At 36.2% G+C, this 24,018-nt stretch overlaps 1 protein-coding gene across 6 annotated transcripts in view; it reads right to left on the bottom strand.

The window, feature by feature from the left end:
• Positions 1–24,018, bottom strand: part of PICALM (phosphatidylinositol binding clathrin assembly protein) — a 66,915-nt gene that overhangs the window by 22,680 nt on the left and 20,217 nt on the right. For all 6 annotated transcript variants that reach the window (XM_085065969.1, XM_085065979.1, XM_085065994.1 and 3 more), the window contains exons 2-12: positions 17,924–18,066; positions 15,699–15,774; positions 14,358–14,460; positions 12,045–12,138; positions 11,415–11,526; positions 9,974–10,080; positions 8,731–8,772; positions 7,937–8,022; positions 6,596–6,719; positions 6,122–6,258; positions 3,729–3,829 (exon numbers count right to left, since the gene is read on the bottom strand). In XM_085065969.1, coding sequence (XP_084922095.1) covers positions 3,729–3,829; positions 6,122–6,258; positions 6,596–6,719; positions 7,937–8,022; positions 8,731–8,772; positions 9,974–10,080; positions 11,415–11,526; positions 12,045–12,138; positions 14,358–14,460; positions 15,699–15,774; positions 17,924–18,066 — 1,125 coding nt within the window. The remainder of the gene's footprint in view (positions 1–3,728; positions 3,830–6,121; positions 6,259–6,595; positions 6,720–7,936; positions 8,023–8,730; positions 8,773–9,973; positions 10,081–11,414; positions 11,527–12,044; positions 12,139–14,357; positions 14,461–15,698; positions 15,775–17,923; positions 18,067–24,018) is intronic.

Genomic DNA, 24,018 nt, shown 5'->3' on the forward strand with positions numbered 1-24,018 from the left:
ATTTCTGAATAATAATTATAGGAAAGTTGTCTTAAATACTTCAGATCCTGGCCTTTTCTTCTATTTTTTTTTAACCTGGATAGATTATGCATTTATCCACAACTCTTGTAAATACTATCATGCTGTGTACAGCAGCTTTGAAGTCTAAATTATTTTCTCTCCCTGAATCTGACCTCCTGATTCTTAGCTCTAAGACTCACACAGCTTCATAATGTGCTCACTTGTACAAAAGCCCTAAAGGAAACAAAATTTTAAAACTATGTCTGCATTATTCTTTGCAGGCTTAATGCATGCTTTAATTTGTTGCAAGCTCAAGATATGTTATTAGGTAAGACCTGACTTTTCTCCCAAATTGCTTGGCTATGTTGCAAGAATGAGTAAAGGGCCTTAAGACCTTTTTCTAAATCATTCAGTCAGTAAAATGACAGTGTCCAAGTGAATAAAAGATAGGCAGAATAAGCTGATATAATATTTGTAATATATAACACAAATACAAAATTATGTACTGTCTTATGTATGTTTTATATAGTGGATGTGCCAATCAGCCAGCCGCCTGAAACTGAGTCCTTGCTTTCAGCTACTCCTTAAAACAGCTTTCTGGTTGAATGCCATCTTAAAAGATGTAGAACAAACAGATCTGATAATAAAAATGAGGTAGATTATAATTTCATCAGTTCTTCCTTGCTCTTTCTGTTGCTGCTTCACATTCTGCTGATTTTATTGGCTCTCTTTATATGAGTGGAAAAAATTCAAACAGATGGGTCAACATGTTCATTTCCACACTGATACATTTGTTTTGCTTCTGAAGTTTAGGTACAAATTGATAGCTGGAGAATATACCAGACACAGCTGGAATGGTTTCCAAAGAACTCAAATAAATAGAGCAGATAAAACAATATAGAAGAAGCTAAGCAGCACAAGTTTTTAAACATATTTGTCTGAATCTACTGTCCACTAAAATAATTTTACACATGCACTCATCTAGAGAATTATTACAAACTACTTTCTGTTCCCAATTCCCAAGGTCTGCCTCATTCTAATTCTAGCCATCATGTCTGATCTTGTCCAAGTCTCACAACTTGCCAATGCTAGTAACAAAGGTAACTGAAAATTAATTTGGTTTGGGTAATTTATATCCTTGCACATTCAAGTTTTAAAAATTGCTGTCAATCCTGACAGCAACACCTCAATGTTTCCTAAGCCCAGTTTCATCCTTGAATAAACATGGCATCTGTTTGTGTCAATGGACTCTGCACCTGCATGCTATCACTAGGCACTAATGATTCAGGTGCATTTAAAAGAGTAGTTTGGATTTTGCAAATTTCTACCTTTAAGTTATCCAACTAGAAGCATTTTGCTCGGTACAACAGTGACAAAGGTTTTTCAATGGCATCTCTTACAGTTTGAAAAAGGTAAACTGAAAACACATGATCACAGAACCCATTCCCCAGGAGCTTAACCTCGTTAGCTTTAACATTTTTGGAAGCACATGACTAAAGGCAGCAACCCCAATATAAAGCTTCTGCAACAATTTACATGTTTTGTACACACCTAACAGCTTCTTGCATAAAATTTTTAACAGTAACTGATATTAGCTGATTTGATACTCTTCTCAAAGCCACCATATACACCAAATACAAACATCATCATGTCAGAAAATTACCTAAGGGAGGGATGCTGTGCAGTGGTTAGAGCACAGGACTGGAAATAGTTCAGGTTCCATTCTTGGCTCTGCCACTGACTTGCCGTATGACTTCAGACAAGTCAGTTAATTGCTCAGATTTCCCCATCTGTAAAATGTGGAAAGCACTTCTTATCTACCTCACCTGTGTGAAGTGAGTGTTCATGTCTGTAAAGCTAAAGAGTTGCGTTTTTTTTGATGAAAGGTAACACAAAAAATGGTGATCCCAGAATTTTAGCCTAATATTTTAGCAGACAATCTAAAATCTTCACAGTTAATTAAGTCTTATAAGTATTTAGAAATGTGTCGTTAGTAAGCAGATATAACAATGACTATTACTGAAGACTCATACCACAAGCAACACAACATTGAAAAAACACAGACTTTCAGGCTCCACTATCAGGTTAATAAAGAAATGCTAAATTGTGATGTGACCTTTGAGAGGAAGATAAGTTTCTCCTTTTATCTCTCACCCATGAAACAAATAAGACAAGCTGAAACAGAAGGTATTTTGCAGAAAGCAATCAAGATGAGCCAAACCATTTTTCTCCATTTGTAAACCTTAAGCCTATTATAGCACTGAACTTTGTATGCCTAACTCCATACACTCCTTACATCTTTCTCCAAAGATGCTTTGCTCAGCAAAACTAAAGAACAAATAAACTATTCTTATTTATTTTAGAAGCTGCCACATACATTATTAGTGCCTTCATCACGAAAAATCGAGTTATTTCCCTACAAACAAATGTGAGAAGGTAGACAAAACAAAGTACATAGTGAAAAGTAAATAGGAAAGTGGAATACATACACAGCTTATTATGAAGATACATTAGATAGCTGGAAAGATGATAAAAAGAGCTATAGCTCATAAAAAGAAATAGGGAAGTAAAAATTTAGAATAGGGTTGTTCTGATGCCCACAAAACTTCCTGAAGCAGCAATTCCCAATTTTTCGCATCATAAAAGAAAGCATTTTTGCAAGCATCTAATTTAGAAAAAAATATCCATAAATAGCCACAGAATTCAGGAGCTTACTATTTTATTGTCATTTATGTAGAAAAGCAAAAAAACAAAACCAAAAAAAAAGCCCACCACAGCCCCGCTCCCCAACCCTCTGTTATAAAGCTTTTTAATCCTCCGCCAGTATAACCAACAGTATAAGCAGGCAATACATTAGTGTATCTGAATTACTCTGGAACAATGCAAAGTAGCCAAGAACTTTGAGTAAACATCAAAATGCTCTAGCACTCAAACCAATCTTGGAGGAAAATCCATGACTTTCTACAACTTTCTTGCTTGACCCCTTGGTTTGAGGACTTGACTGTACTAATAAGATCATCTAACAACTCATTCAGTCCATCCTAGAAACTGGGCAGAATGAAAATTTAGGTATTCGGGAGTAGATTTCAGAAGGAAGAATATGAATTTTGTCTCTTCACTTGAGAGGTCCAACCACAGCTTTTTCCTAACTTGATGTTGTAGTTAAATGAAATATAGTAGAGAATTTGTAAAGAGAAGCCTTATGTTTCAATATTTCAATAACTCACTCTGGCTTTTCCTTCTATACATAGATGTCAGAAATGCCTCCTTTCAGGCCTCATCCGAGTTCTGCTTTATCATCATCAGCAAGTTTGATTCAACATTAGACAAAATTTAGAATATGTATTAAAAAACTCTGCATTCAAGTTCCCGTGTTTGCAGCACAGTCTACCTCACAGACATCTTCACTGAACTGACTTCTAAACAGCTACATTTCTGCAGCTGGCTACAGGACTCTTGAAGACAGCAGTTATAAGGCTGACAGAGCTGGTCAACAATTAAAGTAACTTTGCTAATAAGAAGTCATATCAATATTATTTAGAATCACCACACACTGCTACATTATTTTAATCTATACACAGATTTTACTCCTTCTGATCCCTTTGTCCACTTTTAGTATCTTAGTAGGATCTCTCTCTCTAAGGAAGAAATAGCCCCCAGACTAGGGGAAACATGTACAGGAACATGGCCATAGCAATTAGAACCTTAATCCAACTCAGAATTCTTACCTCCCCAGGTACTTCCTACTTGTGGAGCAGCAGATATAGGATTTACAGACGGATGAAAAGTTGGCTGCAAATCAAGCAGATCATTTGGCAGCTTTGAAGTGCTAAAAAGATAAATTAATACAACTGTTTGAACTACACAGTTTTCAATATAGGCAAATGCTAGCGACTGTCAACAGTAACGAAAGCTTTGTTACAAAATGGATAGAACTGAGCCAAAATCAGAAGGGCTGGTGAGCCCCATATTTTCAGTTCTGTAAAAAAGTGTTAGTTTTATGCTAAGTTGTAAGGTGTATGCTATGCCAAGCATATGTCAATGCTTTGTCAAAGCTGTCTAAGACAGAAAGACAGGCATCCTCCCAGTCCAGCACCAGGGCTAGAACGTTATGTTCAGAAATCTTCAGCAACTTTTGAAGTTGCCTCACAAAAACTCTACAATATGACCATAACAGACAGACCAAATGAACTCTAATGGACTGCACCACCAATATGTTACATCTAAATTCCCCAACTCATGTCTTTCCACAATAATCATTGCTGAGAACTGGCTTACAACAACTATTGAAGAACTTTGGGGAAAACAAAATGTAAGAAGCCTTGAAACACTTGATCACACATCAGACATGTGAATGAAAACATATTTAAATGCACATTTTAGACCATTCAAAACCCAATTGAGACCTTATAATATCACATGGAAATTAAGAGTGACAGCTTACATACAACTCCTGCATTAATTTAATGAGTCAAACAAGAACGGTAAAATTCATCCTCTTGCAATGAGTTCATTTCACACTTCAAGTAAGTCTTGGGGAAAAAAGGAAAAAAAACAAGAGTACTGGTGTTCTCCCAGAACCTTTTAGTACATGAAATGAACCAAAATTTGCACATATGGCTACTACTATGGACAGAAGCTGAGTCACTGTGACACCCAAATATCTCTCAAAATGAGACCTGCACAAGAGGTTAATGGCTAGTAGTGACATCCTAGATCTCTGTATATTTTCTTGCTCACCCAATCACTTGTATAAATCACAGTTTTCAGTATTGCTTGACTCATTTCAGCAGTGATTGCAATCACATTTTGCCACTACTGCTCCTATTAAAAAGCAGCATGGTCTGGGACTGCCCTGTAATGTGAGCAGCTGAACAAAGATAATTTTCAAGGTAAAGCTTGTTCAAGATAATAACAGGGATTAACCAGACACATTGCATCTAATAGCAAGCCACTGACCTTCTGACCCAGCACATCCCCTTCATGACAGCTCCTGCTGTAAAATCTGTTCTTTGCTCATAGCAGTCATACTGCCAGCAAGGGAATTTAAACATGACAAAAAACTAGCATTTGGGGTTTTTTTTGCAATAAATCACTCTTGTCCTTGCTATGCAGCATTTCTGTTTGAAGAAGCTTTATCAGATGTTTTTATGTTTCAGACCCCTTAAGAAGCAAGATCAGATATTCAAGTTCAAAGCATACACCCATTTCAAGTTTTCTGGCCTCTAAAAACCAATTTTAAAGAAAATCTTTTTACAAGGAAGTCTTTCAGTTACTAACTGACAGATTTTCTAGCTTCTTATATGTGACTCAGCTATTTACCACATATTTGCTGTCAAGTAATTTCCTACAATAGCTTTCTAATGGGAAAAGAAAGCTGACAAAAGAGCAATAGATTCTTATTTGAGCTCTAACAGAACAACTAAGCAATCCTTTAGGTTTAGGATCATGCTCAGAGCAAAAATATGACTTCAGAGAGCCAATTCCTTCTATACTGATAAAAGCACTGTACCTTCTGTGGCTGCTTAATTTGACAGGTATTTTACAGAATGAAGATCAAACACTTGCTCATACCAACAGCTCCTGCTAGTCAAAGTTAGCATATAGTGAGTACCCTTGCTCTTTCTTTGCAGGTCCTTGCAGAGATGTTCCAGATACAACACAACACTGCAAAACCTGTCACTCATTTCAAACCCTGTTTAAGGCTTTTTTTCCCGAAAATATACCAAGAATATTTGCTACTGTACTTTTAGAGACCTAGAAATGCATTTTCTTTATTACCTCTTAAACATATTTGTAATTGAATTTTCTCAAATTTACTTGTAATGTTCTTTGAGGACAAAGCATGTGTGTTTTACAGTTCCACCTGTCTGGCTTACTGACTAAGACCAGCTACAAGGGCTGTCAGCAGTCAGTTCATACCAGAAACTTCTGCAAACAGATGATGAGAAAGCAGTTTCATGTTATTTATTGCAATAGGCTATTTTCCCATCAGCTTTACCCAAAACGTAGTTTCTTATCACATCTACATTCAACCAATCTAGTGCAATATACATTCTGTGACAGAAATTTAGAGGAAACCCTTGCTGCAGCACATCTCCCAGTGGAGCATTCAGCATACCTGTTAGAGGAGCTAGGGGTAGAAAAAATATCAATGGCTGGTGTAGTCATTATGCTTCCTGCTGCAGTTGACACAGGAGAAGCTGCCGTGGTTAAAGAGGTATGAGGTTTCTTTGCAAGTTCTTTTAGACGCTGCTCCTGTTGGGAAAGTGAGCTGGCATAAGAAATCTAAATATTTTTGTGTGTGATATTGGAGGTAAATAAAGCAGAACTAAAGAATTATTTATTCTACACTCTAGGGTTAGACACTTATAATTACAAGAGTCAGTGGTGTCACAAATGCTTCAGAAACTATTTTAACAAACCCTCCACAAGCGGTATCATCTAAGCACACACTATTCTACTTCCAGCACTTTGCCAATAGTACCTGTTCAGTATTAATAACCTTTTTACCCTTTGATCCTTTAAGAATCCTAATAAGCTATCAACAAGAACCTAGGAGAAGCATTTTCAATTAAAAATTCTGTATGCCTACCTTTAAAGCTTTTAAGCGAGCCTGTTCTTCCTCTAACGCAGCTTGTTTTTCCCTTTCATCCACTTTTGTGAGGGACAGGCCAGTGCTTGCAAGGGAAGAGACTGCATTGGAAAGGGTGGTAGCCCTAAAGTAATTGGGCAGGAGAAAAACTGGCTGTTAACAGATGACACGTGATAGAAGCTTCTAAAAAACCACTTTGCTTGTATCCACCCAGTCTCCCTCTGAACTCTCTATAACATTGGGTATACCTTACACTGCAATAGACAAAATGAAAAGTTTAAATAAGATACACCATATGAAATGAAAAATGAAAAATGCCCAGAAATCATGCTATCTACTCTACTGGCTTTTGGCTTTTCCACCTTAAATGCCTCCTCTCCAAACTGCATCACAAAATTCATGTTTGAAGCCTTTGCTCTTTTCCTGTTTGCCTAAAATGGCATTATTTGTAGGCACACAGCAATCTCCAGTCATCTGAAGTCCATTTCAAATTGTTGTTAATTTAACAGGTTTAGTTAACTATCAATGCTATTAATATATCCCAAAGGAAATTTGTAATTTATCATCATTTTAAGAGTATGCAAAAAGACTTAAAACAAATACTTAACTTTTAAAAGAGCAATCTTACAAAAGAAATAAAATATTCTAAAAAGTAGGTAACAAAATACCTAATTCCTGCCCTAATATTCAGAACCATAAAGAACTTACAAAATATTACTGCCTTATATTTTGAACATGCAATAAGGAAATGCTATTTAATTTTGCAAGCCTTACCCCCAAATATTATGCTTTTTTAAATTCAAACAATGAAATTTGTCATGTAGAGGACTTCTCTAGATTGCCTGTTGTGTTTTAGAAAGCACAATCACTTAACGCCTTTAGCCATATGCATTATGGTTTTAACTCCCAATTACTTTAAAAATTCATTCTTAATGTAAGGACTTCTGGAAGCATTTCCTTGCTTTTGACATAAAAGGGATTAAAGCCGAGCTGTAAAAGTCTAAGGACATGTATTTAGTCATGTTGCGTACCTTTCAGAAGCGTAATTATTAATGTAAAATGAACATTTGCAGGCAGTACATGAAAGAAACTTAGTTTCTCTACAGAAGATCAGGATCAAATGCTAAAAGCGTTAAGTAGGGATGCTAGAGGAGGCCCTTAGGTTCTAGTTCTGTTGACAGGGAAGAAACTGTTTCAAGTACTCAGCAGAAGCTATGACAACTTTCTATCCCAACATTGCTCATACAAAGCCTCTTTGAATCTTAATTTACAATGAAATTAAAAAAAAAGAGATTTAACACTCATTGTGACAATTGTTCAAAAGGACAAGGACATAAGCACCTGCTTGCAGCTGTGGAATCTTTGATTTTCTTCCCCTCTAGAGAAGCTAAATGTTGTTCCAAAGCATCAAGAAGGCTACTCGGTGCCTGCAAAGAGAGACATTGGGGAATACATTTGAAGAAACCAATAGTTAAAAGACTTTCAGAGAATGCAGCTGTATGGCAACAGGTACAACAGCTCAGAGTACTTCTACCCCCTGTTGGTATTCAGTACATATTTAATGACTCGAAGTATGAGGTGATGTACTCTCTTCACTACATTATTCAATCACAATGATTCATCAGCAAGGACTGAAATATGTCAAGAAATGTTAAAATTAACAGCTAGGAAACAGCAAGCAGACATACAGAAGCAGTCAGTATTTCAAGAGACACTAAGAAGGAAATTGTACCTAAACTAATTTCTCTGTGCATGCTCAGCAAGCCTCCACATTAATTTCAGTAGGCATATAGCCAAAAGCAAGGCTGCTAAAAACCACAACTTTGTAATATCATGTAAGAGTTTCATTATGTGAACTCACAGATATAACCTGTGTCTTCAAGCATGATGGAAATAAGGTTATCTTAAAACTCAGTTAGAGAATGACAGAAATGATATATAATATTTTACAACAGGATAACTGAATATACAACCCGGCTCTGACAGAGCTTGGATTTAATCACAAACTTGGAGATAACTTGGTGACAATATATACAAGAATACATAAGTGAATACCACAATGGCAGGTTTTTCTGATTTAGCAACCCCAAAACCAGACAGACATGCATTGGCAAACACATAATAGGTTTATCTACCTGTGAGAGATCTGGTATGTCTCCTCTGTCAATTCCAACTTGCTGTAATGAAACAAACAAGCTTTAGAACCTGTTTGCTTTTATTGAAGGCAGATATGCTCAAAACATAAACAACATTCAGATGAAGTAATGCAAAAAGCACAAACCTGTTCAATACACATTTTAAATCTCCAGAGTCTGTACTATGTAATGGTTGGTTGTAATAAATTCTTGTTAAATGTATACACATTGAAGTAGGTGTGTTACATAGATATCTTAACAGATAGAACCTTAGAAATAAGAGAGTAGGAACCCAGTGTTTCTGAACCTTAAGGCTGGAGAAGTTTGCCTACCTCGTAATTTATGTGGCAAACTCTCAGACCTACTGATATAGAGGACATAATTGAGTAAACAAAGCACTTTTGAAGTTTTTAAAGAAATTTTTCTAAAATGCAGATAAATCTTAGGACGTTTTGCAGCAGGACACACACTGTTACAATAGAAAGATCAATACTCTCAACTTCAGTTGATAGTGTTATCAGCTGAAGACAGTACCTCTAACAGAGACACTCTGTCAGGACAGACAAGAAGCCAAGCTTTAAGGCTTACTTTTTGTTAAGAGAGATGAATACCAAGGAAATAAAAACAAGAAGAACAGCACATCTCAAGTGAGGAATTCCATAATATTAGGACATCGATTTAGCAGTGCTTAAGAAACAAGAAGGCAACAGACTAAACACATTAAAAAAAACCCAAAAAAACCCACAAACTAAACATTTCGCAAGGTAATTGCTTTTCCCACTACGAGCATACCTACAGCAAGAAATCTAGACGAAGTCACATGCTCATCTATTTGTCTCAGTTTCTTATTTGTGATGCTGTTATTTCTTTTAAAACTTATGGTAGAATTGTGGGTTTCAAACTAGAATACTATAATCATAGAAAGCAGATCACCATGAAGTTCCTTTATTTGTTTAAAGCAAAGCTATTCTTCAAAGAAAGTTCACAAGTATTATATGACCAAGGAAATTTTAAAATGCGTATGAATACACCCTCCTCAAGTAAAAGATAAACCAATGAGCACTCCACAGTCAAGTTTTTCAATACAGCCCTCAAATGAACTAATCACCAGGATAGGGATTAAAAAGATGACCCTTCAGAGAATGGCAATTAAGCAGGAAGGAAGAAGCATCTGCTTTATAATAAAATAAGCACTTTACAAGCTGTCTCAAATAGAGGGCAAAGTTGACTGACTTAAGTTTACCTCTGCAACTTTAAGGAACTCTGAGATCCGCGTCATTCTAGTGAGGAACTTCTTATATATATCAAGGCCTTCTTTGCATTGGTTCTTTTTCATATCAAAGTATTTTTCTAGAAACAGTAAGAATATTTGCATTACACAAGAAATCAAGATTTGCAAAGGATATACAAAGTAAAAGCATATAAACCAAGACAAACAGAAAATGCCTGCAGATCTGTTATAACTGCAGAAGTCACTATGCCTAACTTGTGCCAAATGACAAAAGGTCTGTCAAATGTGAGCTACTGACTCCATGCATGCAATTACACCTTACCTCGCAGGTAACTAGATATCACAAAAGCATAATCACCTTGAAGAGGACAATCAAGTTTAAGAATAGGTTACCCAAAGAAATGTAAATTCATCTTCTTGGGAAGAAGAAGAAACGAAAAAAAAAAAAAAAGGCAGCTTTACAATCTGGCAGTCAAATATCTATTCCAGTGGCCAGATACCAGGCAAGATTTTGATCATCTCTGACAGACTGATGCCTCTTACTATGGTCTGGTGCAGTGAGGTACAACTGATTACAAAAACACCAGTGCTGAAAGCAAGAGGGTCCCACCCCTCTTTTGAAAAGCCCTTTCAAGGCCTATTTCTTGTATTAAGCTTTCCTCAAAACATAAGTGAAAGCAACTGCATGTTACTTCTTATCAAGGGGAAGGAAGCTTCAGACTGGAAGACTGACTGACTTCAGATTGTCCCTTACTGACTTATTCTGGATTTTACTTTTCATTTTGCAAGCACTGGGTAATGAAAGCAATCAGGTAACTTCATTCAATCACAGAATACAACCAAAACAGGCAAGTCAGACTACTTTCAACTTAATTATTTTCTAAATTTTGGCTCCTCTTCACCTCCAGTATATGGAAGTGAAAGGGCCTTAACCCTGAATTTGTAATTCCCCTTAAAATAGAAGATATGCTCTAGGGACGTACGACAACCAATCACAAAAACAAGGCAACACTGAAAATTCAATAGCCAAGCAATCACTGATGTTGTGACTGCAGATATTGTAACTGACCATGACTTATTCCTTTACTATGAAACACAAACTGATCCTGTTTCTTAAGAAAACTCCAACCAACTTTAATATTGTAATTCAGGTTTGCCATGCTGACAATGAGATGAGACAGAAAACACCCTAAAGCCAAATCCAAAACACACATAAACCCCCAACAAAGCAGAGCAAGAAAAAAAATTGACTAAAATCTTGGATGGGCTTTGCTTTCAGATTTTACCTCCCCCTGTAATGTCAAATGCAACTGTACAGATAAGCATTGGAAATAACAGTAAAATGTTGATGTTTTACAATAAGACTGTTTCAGTCTCTCAAGAGAGCAGCTCTTATGAATCATTCAGAATTCTCCCCACAGAGCAGAGCATTGCAGAAAGCAGTTGTATTTACCCAAGAGGTTAATAATCCCTTCGTTGTATGCCGCGAACAGTCTAATGGCATCTTTGAAGAGGAGCATGAAGGCAGCATTAATTACACCATTTGTAAGTTCATTGCTATTAACCTAGGAAGATCAGAGAAAAACTTAATTGAACTGAATTGATTTCTTACTGGAAAACTTCTAGTTAAACTCCAGCACGCTGTCCCAAGACGTGCTTTCCAATCATCTCACTGGCTATTAGCAGAAAGCAGCACCATAACAAAGCAACAGTTTCTCTCATCACAGAATTAAATCAAATCATTTTGGCAGACATTTTTGTAACCAATGCTAATGTTAACTAACATAACTAGAAGACAGAGGTCAGAAATAATCAGCTGTTCAACAAACAAGCAATTTTTACATAAGGCACACAATAAATCACAGTAATTCAGCACAAAGTATTCACTCCAGTGAGCATTGTATTTCTTTTTTCTGATTTCTTGGGGGTATACCAATGGACAAAATTATTTGTGCTCTTTAAGCTGTGCAGATAACATGCAACCAAGTGCAAGACCTTTAATCTTGACCTATTTTACAATCTTGGGCATGTTTGTACTACGAAGTTGATAGTATGTTAGAAATGTACATACTGCTAAACTTACATTAAAGTCAAGAAGTGCATCCATTTGATTTTGTATAATTGGTACAGTTTTTAAGAGTTTTTCTGTGCTCATTGTTCTCATCACTCCATCAGCCCTGTTATGGAAAAAAAAAGACAATTCTTCACATGAATTTTGAAGGCAACTGCTAGTAAGAAACAACATAGAAAATAAATCAGTTCATCAGAGCAACCATTAAGTCTTTGCCATACAAAGCAGGCCTTGTGGTGCCTAGGAATGGCGTCTAGCCAATATAACTCTAATAACTGCAGTGCAGAAAGACAACAACTTTTATTTGATCAAAATATGAATCCAAGATGAATTTTTACTCTGAAAATGAAACTGGTGGTGCTTAAAAAATATAGGCAAGCTACAATGTATCAGGTAACAAAAAAAAAGCTCTGAAGGTTATTCTTGAAGCAATTTTTAATGTTTTCTTTTTCCAATAACCTGATTACTATTTTGTGTCAGTTTAGATTCTTTTCTTGTCAATTTAAAGACGTAAGGAAGAATAAAAAATTGCAGCAGTTTTTCAAGCTTTTACAGAAAGATTCTAGAGACTACATGAAATTTCCTTTCAATGGCTGACTACCAATATTTGGTTGCTTATTAATTGTTCAGATTGAATAGACTAAAACTGGCTGCACATTTGAAAAAACCCCATCAAATGAATACCAAAAACAACCAAGAAAAGCAACAAGTGAGGAAGAGATTAAATTCCCTCAGCGACATGAAACAACTGCTTTCTGTAAGACAAATCAGACAGCCTTGCAGTTCATCAGCATGCACACAGTAAACCAAATGTTTCCTGCAAGTGCAGATCTCACAGTGCATCTTCACAGAGAAGTTTGTGGCTGTTCTCCAGGCTGGAAAGCAGTGGGAGCATGCTGCTTCCAGCTTTCTACTTGTGCTATATACTTACTTGCAACAGAAAACAGCAACTGCTGTTTGGAAATTTAATGGAGCAGAGCATGGGTGCAAGGGCAACAAGAAAAATCAAGGTGTAGAAAAGGCAGATCGCTGCCATCAGAACAGTTATTCCTATTGGCTCACGGAGGACCTCCAGGCACATGGTGCAGGCTAAATAATTCACCTCATTAGGCTTTAAAATACCTAACAAAACAATCGCATATCCTTCTACTGCAGCTGCAGCCACCTTATCACACACAAATCTTAGGTGTGGAAAACGCTGTTTTGTGTTGTTGGCAATCCAAGCAACTCTGAAGGCAGAAAGAGCAAAAGGAGCCCACGCATTACCTTTTTATTTTACCATCATACTTCAAACCAAAATGGACTCTTCAGTGTTAGCATGGACGCATAAGTGATTTGGACAGTGTTCTGAGGCCCATTCCAAGTGCTTTTCCAACATTAATGCAGGGTATCACTAGACAGCCCATTACCACAATTAATTTATTCAACATAAAAAATACTGTTGCTTAAATTCAGATTTTTGTGGATTAAGAATTAAGTTTTTAGTTTCAATATAAATTAACCTATGTACGGATGATATAGGACACCCAAATGTAAAACTGATATTATGCTTTTAAACTTTGAAAAGCACCATGTAAAGAGATAATGGACAAATTTGTAAAGACTGTCAACTGTGATTGGTACCTCCCCTCCAGTGTTCCCAAAGAAGAGCTCCAGATAATTTCCTTTGTTCATTAAAACATGCAATTCACCAAGCTACTGGTGCTCTGCACTGTTATTTCCCATGTAAACAGGTATCTAGTCTCAAAATAACTAATTTTTCTTTACGAGCACACTTGCCAGGGAAAACTTTCATACCTGTAGACCAACTCAGGACAGCATCTGCTGCAATGTACTATTAAAAGTACAAATTTACACTACCTTCACAAAGGTAGTAAACTTCATACAGATAATTTGTGACAAGAACAGAGAAACACCAGGAAGGATTGCAAGGTGTTTCACCTGTCATTTAAACCTCCCAGAGCTACAAGCACAAATACATTGCACAGTCCCTGCATTACATACAAGGCAAAGTATGTGATCTATTCTGAAAGATTTGTCCAAACTTCTACTTTTTTTTTTATATAGACTGATGCATACCATCTTTCATTCCTTTATATTAAAACGTTTATGTTTAAAGATGAAAAATTACAACAACTTAATAAAATATTTTTTGCAATATACATGATTGGGCAGTTGAGCCTTTGCACATTGTGGGAGATACTCAATGGAGAAAAGGAGTCATTATTGTCTGTATTAAGGCTGAGCCAACATCAGTATTTTTCATGTGAATTACAAGATATATGACAAAACATCAAAATAAGCTGAACAAAATGCAGTTCTTACCCTCTTTTTACTTTTGTGAAGTCAAAAGCCACTTGTCTATAGGAAACTGCCTTTTCATTCAAATACCTGCTATACCGCCTGATAAACGTTGACATGTCATAGCCTAAAAAACAAGTTTCAGAGGTTTATTACCTACCTAATAAGAACAAGAATGTTATTCTAAATAAAGTGCAAAATATTAACACATGACATCTCCACTAACTACGCAAAATCGTGCAAAAATATAATCTGAAAATAACTGTGTACGTCATTGTATTCACCATGTAAATCAAACAGACAATACCACAAATACCTAGACAACCTCAACTATGTAGAAGTTTACTCTTCACTTCCTAAGGAAATTACTTCCAAAAGCAAAACAAAGTAATTTTTATGCAACTTCTCTTCTACTACAATAGAAATTACTATCAAAAAAATTAAATGATGCATTCACAAAGACGTTCGCATCAGCTCTGCAACACATTGTCTCATTTGCAACTGAATAGAAAAAAAGGGCTTTGGTGGAAACACTACAATATGACAGAAATTCTTCTCTGTTAAGACAGCAGTGATAGGAAATATTTTGATAACTGTCAATCTAAGGGTATTGACTAAGAAAAAGATCTGTTCATAGCTTGTATTGAGACCATAGAAGTTAAGACGCAATAAAATGACATAATTTGGTAGATCCTTGGTTATCACTGAGAAGGTTTCTGTCCCCAGGCAACCACTTGGCTGCCTGTTCTAGTACACTTGTGGCAAAGATTAGAAGTATATAAAAAGCAGCACAGAAGGTAGGGAACCACTCTAGGAGAAAAAACAATGACAGCTATATGTATGGGCAGAACTGCACTGAACTGCAGCTTAACAGTTTGGAAAAGTATTTCAGTTGAAAAATCTGAACCAGAGAAACACTTATTTGCCCAGTAGTGAATTAGTCTCCAAGATGAATGGAATGGTCTTCAATCAATTTCCCAAAAAGTTAATTTTAATTTTTTTTAGACACGGTTCTTGTCTCACTAACATAATGTATGTACATATGATATATTTTGTAAAAATTTAAGTTACTAACCAAAATTCCCTCATTTGGAGAGGTCTATCTCTACAGAAATAAGAGGAATACTAAGATCTGTCTTACTAAGTAAGTCAGAAGCCTGTAAGTAAGCCTGTTAGAAAAGGTGCAACAAGCTCCTCCAGCAGACAGCTCCTGCCACACAATTACAGCATTTTAAATTAAGAAATGCAGCCTGGGGTAAAATGGACAGAAAAGTTACTTCCTAAACAACAGGGTTCATTCGAGTAACCAAGTTGTCTTTGCTGTTCCCCAGCACATTACTAACTTTCAATGAAAAGAAACCTTACCTTGCAATCCACTTTTGTCTAGGAAATTGCTCAAATTAAACAATGTGTTTCTGGACGCCAGATACTGGATAAAACGCTAGATGCAAGAGAAAAAAAATTTAATGCTTTTACTATACTACCAAAGAGAAGGAATTGAGGTAACAGTACTAGAAACCTTTTATCAAGGTTACAAAATTCAGCTTTTATGCTTTAAGACTGATTTCAAGCTGAAAAGCTCAGCTGAACTATCAAAGTAAGCAAGTTATTTTTTTATGCATAAATCTGTGAACAAATCCAAGTCGCATATTGCATGAAGGCCTCATTTAGTCAGAGTTTATTTATTTTAGGCCAGAATACGGAACTCTAAACTTCTGAAAAAATGCCTTCAAATACATTCTCATTTTACATGCTCACAGTCATTTCACTGACTTCAATTTTATAACAACTAATTTAATTTTACCAATTAGCCAAGCCATCTTTGCTCAGCATACAATTATAATGGTACTTAGCTTAAATATGAAAATAAGGTGATATAAATGTTAGTTTGCTTATAAATCAAATATCAAATGAACTTAACAATCCATATAAAGCATTAACACAGTATGACACTTAATACTTTTAATTATACATAATTCCAAATTATGTTTCACAAAATGAATGATGCTATTTTCATCTTGTAAAGACACATTTCAGATCATTGACACCACATCATCATTTAGTAGGAAAAAAAATTTGTATAGAGCTGCCACGAAAATAAACCAACCATTCGGTTGCAATAACATTTTGACAAAAGACAAAAATGGTGTTGATTAGTATAACATGTACTACTTCATTACTTTCATTAGCATACATAGCTTACATAGAAAAAAAGACTGGAGAAGAGTAGAGACACTCAGTACCTAGCTATAAATTAACTCAGCCAAAGCTGGAGTCACCACCCCTGGAGGTATTTGAAAGACACACAAATGTAGCACTTGGGGAATTGGTTCACTGGTGGGCTTGGCAGTGCTGGGTTAGCAGTTGGACTTGATCTTAAAGGTCCTTTGCAATCTAAATGGTGCTATAATCAGCTTGCATTCTTGCTGTTCGAGTACTAACTGTGAAAACTTTCATCTTTAGCAGCATTCTTACTCTCATTACTTCTGTAAAACATTTGGCAGGCAGAATTTGTTTGGAAATTCTATTCTAAAAATGGAAAGTATTTCAGACAGTGGTTCCATGAGATACCTTTACTAACTATGAGCTGTATTGACATCAGTTTAAAATTCATATGACTCGAAGTACAAAGTGTATAGACTGAATTTTGAAGTGTCAATTATGCCAGTGAAAAAGTTTAAGCTTCAAGTCAACAACAGAAGTTTGCCCTCTTGTGGCTTAGTTAACTTCACTGAATAGATTTTCACCCACACCAGCAATAACCTGCAAGTTCAACCAATATAGTTTTTAAAAACTTAACCTCCCCCTCCAACTCAGACAAGTCAGTCAGAGGAAGCAGTTACTCTGAATGCAACTTGAAATGAAAAATTTTGGTGATTTGCTAAAGCTATCACTGTTAATTCCAAAATTCATCTAGCTTACCTTATTCTGAATGTTTGTATTAAAAAAGAATGTTTTCAAACATTTTCTTAGAAAACCCTAGAAATATATATTTTTTTGTTTTCTTTTAAATGCATAACATTCAACCTGCTGCTATGCTTGGCTTGGCTATTTCAAACAATAAGGCCCCATAGCAATTCAAATTGAGAGACAAAACAAGTTTACTCCTTTTTGTGTAACCTGGGGTTTTGTTTGTTAAATTGTTCAACCATGTTTGGTGTTATTTCAAAGACAACTCATAGGCACATTTCTTTTTATTGTTAAAGGTTAGGGGGTGATGATAGAAATTTATTTAAAAGCAAGTTATCTAGTAGAAAAGACCAGAAGGTTAGCTACAGCATGAATCTGAAAATGTTTCAATTTTCAGCAAGTTAATTTTTCTTGGTTTTGCTTGTTTCATCATTAGAATGAGAAGGTAGAAAAAAGGTACCCCCAGCATTTGGGACACTTAGTTCTGACTCTAGAATTACAAACTTTGAAGCAGAAACAAAGTAGACAAACAGAAAATGAGACCTGTGTTCATGCAGAGTTGGACCAAAGGAGGCAAAACCAAAGAATTCTCTTACGAAGAGAATTTGTGGAAACATTTAGCTGACATTTACAGGAATGAGAGGCTGCAACTGTTCTCAGACACATCATTTTTGTATTACCTCATTTCCATACACCATTAGATGATGGGTTGTGATAAGAGATTTGAAGACCACTACCCAGCTACTGTTCGTAGTTCTTTCAAATAAACTATCCGCCAGTTGTGGGATGTTCACATTCATCTCATTTGTGCACTGGATTAAATCTGCAATACAGAAATTTCTGTTATTATTATCAGTTCTGTGAAGGCATATTAGTAATATTAAAAAAAAAAAATCAGTACCTTCATTTCATGCAGTAATATTTTTGAAGAAAACTAAGGGGCTTTCCAGTAAAATAAATATTGTAAAGCACCATGGCTCTGGTCTACCAGAATTTTGTAATACAAAGTTCACTCTGCTCACTGCCAAGATTCAACTGCTTTTGCAGCTGCCTTATAAGGCACTGCAATAGAAGTATCATAATGACTTACACTATCTTTGACTAACAACTCTCAGCTTTCAAACACTTAAAACATTAAATACCAAAATAAATATTACACAGTACCATTTAATTAAGTTTTACTGGAAGATTATGACTAGAATTAACCGTAATCTCAGATTTCTGGCCTCTTAATGGACCAGCAAGCCCTTCTAGACATTGGTTCAATGTGAGTAATAAAAGATTCAAACACTGCTTAGTCTTGATACAATGCAATCAACACCTTCAAAAGGGCAGAGGAAATGTTGAGTCAAAAAAGGAGCCTCAAGCAACAACGCCAGAAGCTGACAGATTAATTTAGTTAAAACAAAGTGCATTATTAACCAAAAAGATGGTTAGGAGCACAAGACCTGAGGTTGGCTAGTTAAAGCTTTCCAATTTCTATTCAGCCTGGACTACTGTCACACCTGTATAAACATGGGGAGCTGTACTTCCAATACAACCAATAAAACAATATATCACCATCCAGTAACTTATTTCCAAAGGCTGATGAAGGAAGGGATGACTTAAGATCATGACACTATGTTGACCAATACAAGAACAACTATATGATACTACAGCTTGCTATTATTTAATAGGAAGCTTAATTTAATGCAATACAGCTTGCTATTATTTAATATGAAGCTTAACTTAATGCAACATAGTACTGATGAAATTTTTCTACTATTACCACTCCAAAAATAAACCAGTAATTTTCACTGAAACTGACAGCCCTGCCAAAGGCCACAGCTCAATAAAAATCAAGGCTTCAGTATACCCCATGCCTACCTGTCTAAGGACTAGCAAGGCATACTGGAAACACCCATTTAATCTGAAGGCAAATGTTTCACCTTTGAAGACAGTTTTATATCTTCCTATGAACAATCATTCACCTTGAAGGACTCCTGAAAGACAGGACCGTCCTTCAGCCAGGGCAGCAGGTAAGCACAGCTACCACATACTCAGAACTAGTATGGTCACAACTGAGAGAGCTGCTATTTACATGTTTAAGTATTAAAGGAAGCAAGCAGGAAATGATTTCCACATTCATAAATGTAATGAGATGGAGAGATAAACATTCCTTTATCTACAAGTAAAATTGTGATGACTACAGGCATTCATGACCTCATTTTTAAGTCATGGTTATCTATTATTGGATGGTGATTTGGGGCTGTTAAGACAATGCCAGGATATTACTCAGCAAGAGACGTGCTCTGAACTGGATCATTAAAACCAAGCCCTGCAGCTTCTTCACCTTCAGGTCTTCCCTCCTAAGTAATAACACAAGCAGTTTTGTGCAAGGCTATCTGGCAGGAACACACATTAAATAAAAAGGTACACACATCACTGGATGTCAAATTATACATTTTGGCATAAGAGGTGCAAGCGCATATTAGAAAGTGAGAACTTCTATTCTTAAATGCACCATTTGCCAACAGATCAGCAGTTAAAAAAAAAAAAAATAGATACAAAGAGGTTGCACTTGAAGATCCACTATCTAAAAGCATTAAAAAAAACCCACCCCAAATAAATATCCAGTGTAGATTATACTTTGTGCCGCGAGAAATGTTTTGTGAAATGCCACTGAACTTTGAAATCGTTATCTGTTGCAAGTGTGTAAAAGAAAACAGGCTCTGTAAGCCAGCAGAAAATCATCCCTCACAGAACTGATGAGTGCTTATGTGAAAAGCATATGAATGAACCTGGTGGGGGCAGAGGGAGAGAGTGCAGGCATATTACGAGGAACCAGTAACCAACTGGGAGAGAACACAGGCAAGAAGAGAAATACAGAGGCAACCTCAGCCTTCAGTGGAAGTAAATTTGCAAATGCAAACAAGGGAGTCACTACAATACTACAGTTACTACAAACTAAACTTAGTAAAACATGAAATATCTCTCCCTCCAAAATGTTGATTGAACAGATGAGCAATAATCTTGTATCTCTTAATACCTCAAAGTACCTACATTGTATACATCTCAGAAAAGTTCCATCTCTCTGAAATCTTCTTTGGAAGTATTTGCATGAACAAGGCTAAATAGGTGAAGAAATATTTGCACAGTTACACCCAAATTAGATCAGCAATTTTTGTGCTAACTATAGCATAAGCAGCATAGTACAGACAGCAGAAGATGGTATCCTTCATCCCACACTGCTGCACTACATCCCACACTGCATATACAGTATTCTTACTTATTTATCCTATTCCCACAAACACCCTTCATTAAAGGAGAGGAACAAATATATAGTTATTTTCACATCCTACGCTTAACACAACTCGTCTCACACCCACCTATGAAAATACTAGCTATGTGTTTGGAAACCTAAGGGCCCCAAAGCAACATATCTCTAGACTGCTACTTACTGGAAATGCTATGAGCAACACCACAGGCAGGTGTATAACCAAAGAGTACAGCACTAGGGGGAACAGCTTTCATCTTAGAGCAAAAACAGAAACAAACAAACAAACAAATCAAGAAAACAAACAAGGATAACCCCTGGTGAAAGAGTGATGCCTATTTCATCGATCATTTTGTCATGGGAATCAAGGAGGAGGATTGAATACTTACCCCCATCAATACTACAGTAAGAAAAGTCACTCGACCTTCTGCATTAAGGCCAAGAACACCTCCCAGCAGAAAAATAAACTCTCCTGATATAAACCACCTAAAATTGTAGAATTCTGCAATTCTAAAATCTGCTAAAAATTCCACAGCATGAGACACACAGCATACAGGTATTAGATAACAAATGTCATTTTTTGTTTCAAAGAAGGCAGCAATTAGCAAAAAGAATCTTGAGCTTTCAGCTGGCTGGGAGATTTACATGAGGGAAGCTCAGACAGCAATGAATGCACAGCCATATCCATGGATGTAGCTGGGGACAGCCAAGGGGAAGGCCATCAGGTAACCCAGGGTTTAGAGCACATGATGCACAAGAAGTGGTTGAAGAAGATGGCTTTATTCCACCAGCAAAACAGAAGGCTGGAGGCAGGGATGGGGGAATATAAATGCTACCTTCACAGTCAAGTATTTCTTGGAGGTTCATAGAAAAAGGATGAGAAGCAAAAGGGAAATGGCCAGACACCAGAGCCCATAAACAGCTACATCTGTTAACATTGAGCATGGTTTAAAAACTGGGGTTCATTACAAAAGCCTTGAGGAACCTTCCAATCTAAAGCAAATCTATGTGACATCTATGGAAATAAACAACAGAGGCAAGGAAAAACAGAGAAGTGACTTAAAGTAAGTGGAAGTCAGAAAGAGTAGTTCAACAGGTATTCCTGATGACTGAAAACCTTAGACTCATTTAAGTAATTGATAAAACATGTTTTGAGAACATCATCTACCTACCTACACTAAATCTTATATCAAATTTCAGCAGAAATTTCAGAGTCAAAACTAGATTTTCCAAGAAAACAGTTACAGCTTGTTTTTAAACACTGTTTATATTTTATTTCTGTTATAACAGTTAAAGCTTATAACAGTTAAAGACACTACTACTAAGTGTCTTTCACATAATTCAGTTCTGTTTGGGTCTTTTTCCACCAAAGCAAAGGTTTTGCAAGGAATCATAACAAAGGTCTTGCCAACAGACATTTCAGCAACACTTGAAGATTTGCAACTGCACCTGTACAAAAGCAGGCATATCGCCTAACCCTGTTCAAGTCAACTATTGCAAAACATACAGTAAAATACTGCAGAATACTCAGTCTTAGAAAAATAATATATTCACACTCTCAACCAAAACTTGTATAGCCTTTCAGCTGTTCAGCCTTCATTACAGGAAAGAACCATGTGATTCATTGCTTCACACAATTCATAATTACCAGGTAAAAGAAGCATAAAGGTGCAAAGTAGAGTAAAAGCAGAGCAAGACTGAAGATTCATAGCCAAGAAAGAAGCAGCAATCATGTACACAAGGCAGTTACTACAAGGCTATGATGATAAAGTACAATGTCTATTCCACACCAGGCATGTAGATGTGGATTAGCCAACCCATGGTAAGTGATCATGAGTCCTGACCCATGGCAAACACGAGGCAGTCAGGCTGGATAATAGAGCACCAAAGGCATCAGCCCCAAATTACCCCAGAGAACGCGTGTGCTTTCAGCATGTGCCTGTGACCTAACTCCTTGTGCAGATCCTCATTCTGCACTAGGCAGGCTGCTAAGACAAAGCTATGAAAGACTGATTTCCTTCCCCACAAAAAAGAATCACAGGGTATGCCGAACGAGGACATGATTTCCCAGAATCTTACTCATATTAATTCACAGTAAGAGTATAAGGAACTAGGTTGAAAACAGCTTTCGTTAACAGTTTTAGTTTCAGATACAGTTTCAGACCATGTCATTTGTGGTAACTTGACAAGTAGACTGAACATTAGCCAGAATTACATACTTCATGTACATGCAATACCTGATTATTTTCAATGGTTTACCTGCATCTCTCATTTTGAACAATGCTTCTATTCATAACTATCAACCTGAAAATATTTGCAAGAATGAGATGTTCCAGACCAGAAAGTGTACCCCACACCCCAGCTACTCCAAAATATGTCAAGCTACTGTGACAGATACCCATATTGTTAGCTATTGCTTATTCATCTATTATACCACAGATGCTACCTAGAGTAAGCAAGTAATTGGCTATATCGTACAAGTTATTGATAGTTGTGCTATTTTTTAAAATACATATAATGTGAGAGACAGTAATTCTTTCAGTAAGCAACTTAAATATTGATCATCCAACACAAGCAAGCAGATACTGCCAAAAACTAAACACATCACATTCTTCAGTTAAAAGAAATACAACAATAATAAAAGAATATTTAAATGCATATTGGTGGATCCAAAGTATAAGCCAATATGCATCAGATAAAGTTGACTTGACTGGTAAATTTACAACTGAAGTCAGCACAGCAAACTTGGTGGTTTTGGTTTTTTTTAATACAAAAGAAAATATAAAACATTCATTGAATGAATTATTATTCATGTAACTTACATCCACAAAGAGGAGTTCAAGAGAACACAGTTAATTTAGTACCTTTCAAACTGAAGAGATAACATGCTAGTGACTGACACTCCACTTACGAGGGAACACTTGTGGCTAATGACAATGGTGGAATCCAGGAGAGTGCCTATCCTTCAGATAATTCTACTCAAGAGTGTGCATCTCCTTATCATCAATTCCCCTTTCACCTAAGGCCATACGAAACGATTTTTAGATTTGAGCAAAAGATTTAAAAATTATTGATGCAGGGCTATTTTGCTTTCCTCTAAGGGACCAACTTCTCAACAAGACACAGCATTCAAAGATGAAACACTTTCATATTTTTGGAAATGAGTGAGAAAAATGTTGGTGTCTCAACCCAAAAGCTGAAACAAAAACAAACAAACAAAACCAAACAACAACCAAAAAAAACCCCCCACACTAATAAAAAAGATACTGTTATCTACACTGCTAATAATGATACTGTTATCTACACTGCTAATACTCAAGTTACACACATTTCTCTCACAGTCTAGATTTCAATTCATACCATGATTTTCAAATTATACCACTTTCCTCTATGTTAGGGTCTCATTTTCTTCTTGTTGTACACAAATATTTGATCACTGGAATAGAGCTGCTCCCTCATTTGGTCAGCAATCTTAATCAAAATGCAAATGCTGAATCGAAAATTCTATTTAGCAGCTAA

Source organism: Lichenostomus cassidix, chromosome 1 (genome assembly GCF_008360975.1).
Source record: "Lichenostomus cassidix isolate B80296 chromosome 1, HeHo_3.0, whole genome shotgun sequence".
NCBI lineage: Eukaryota > Metazoa > Chordata > Aves > Passeriformes > Meliphagidae > Lichenostomus > Lichenostomus cassidix.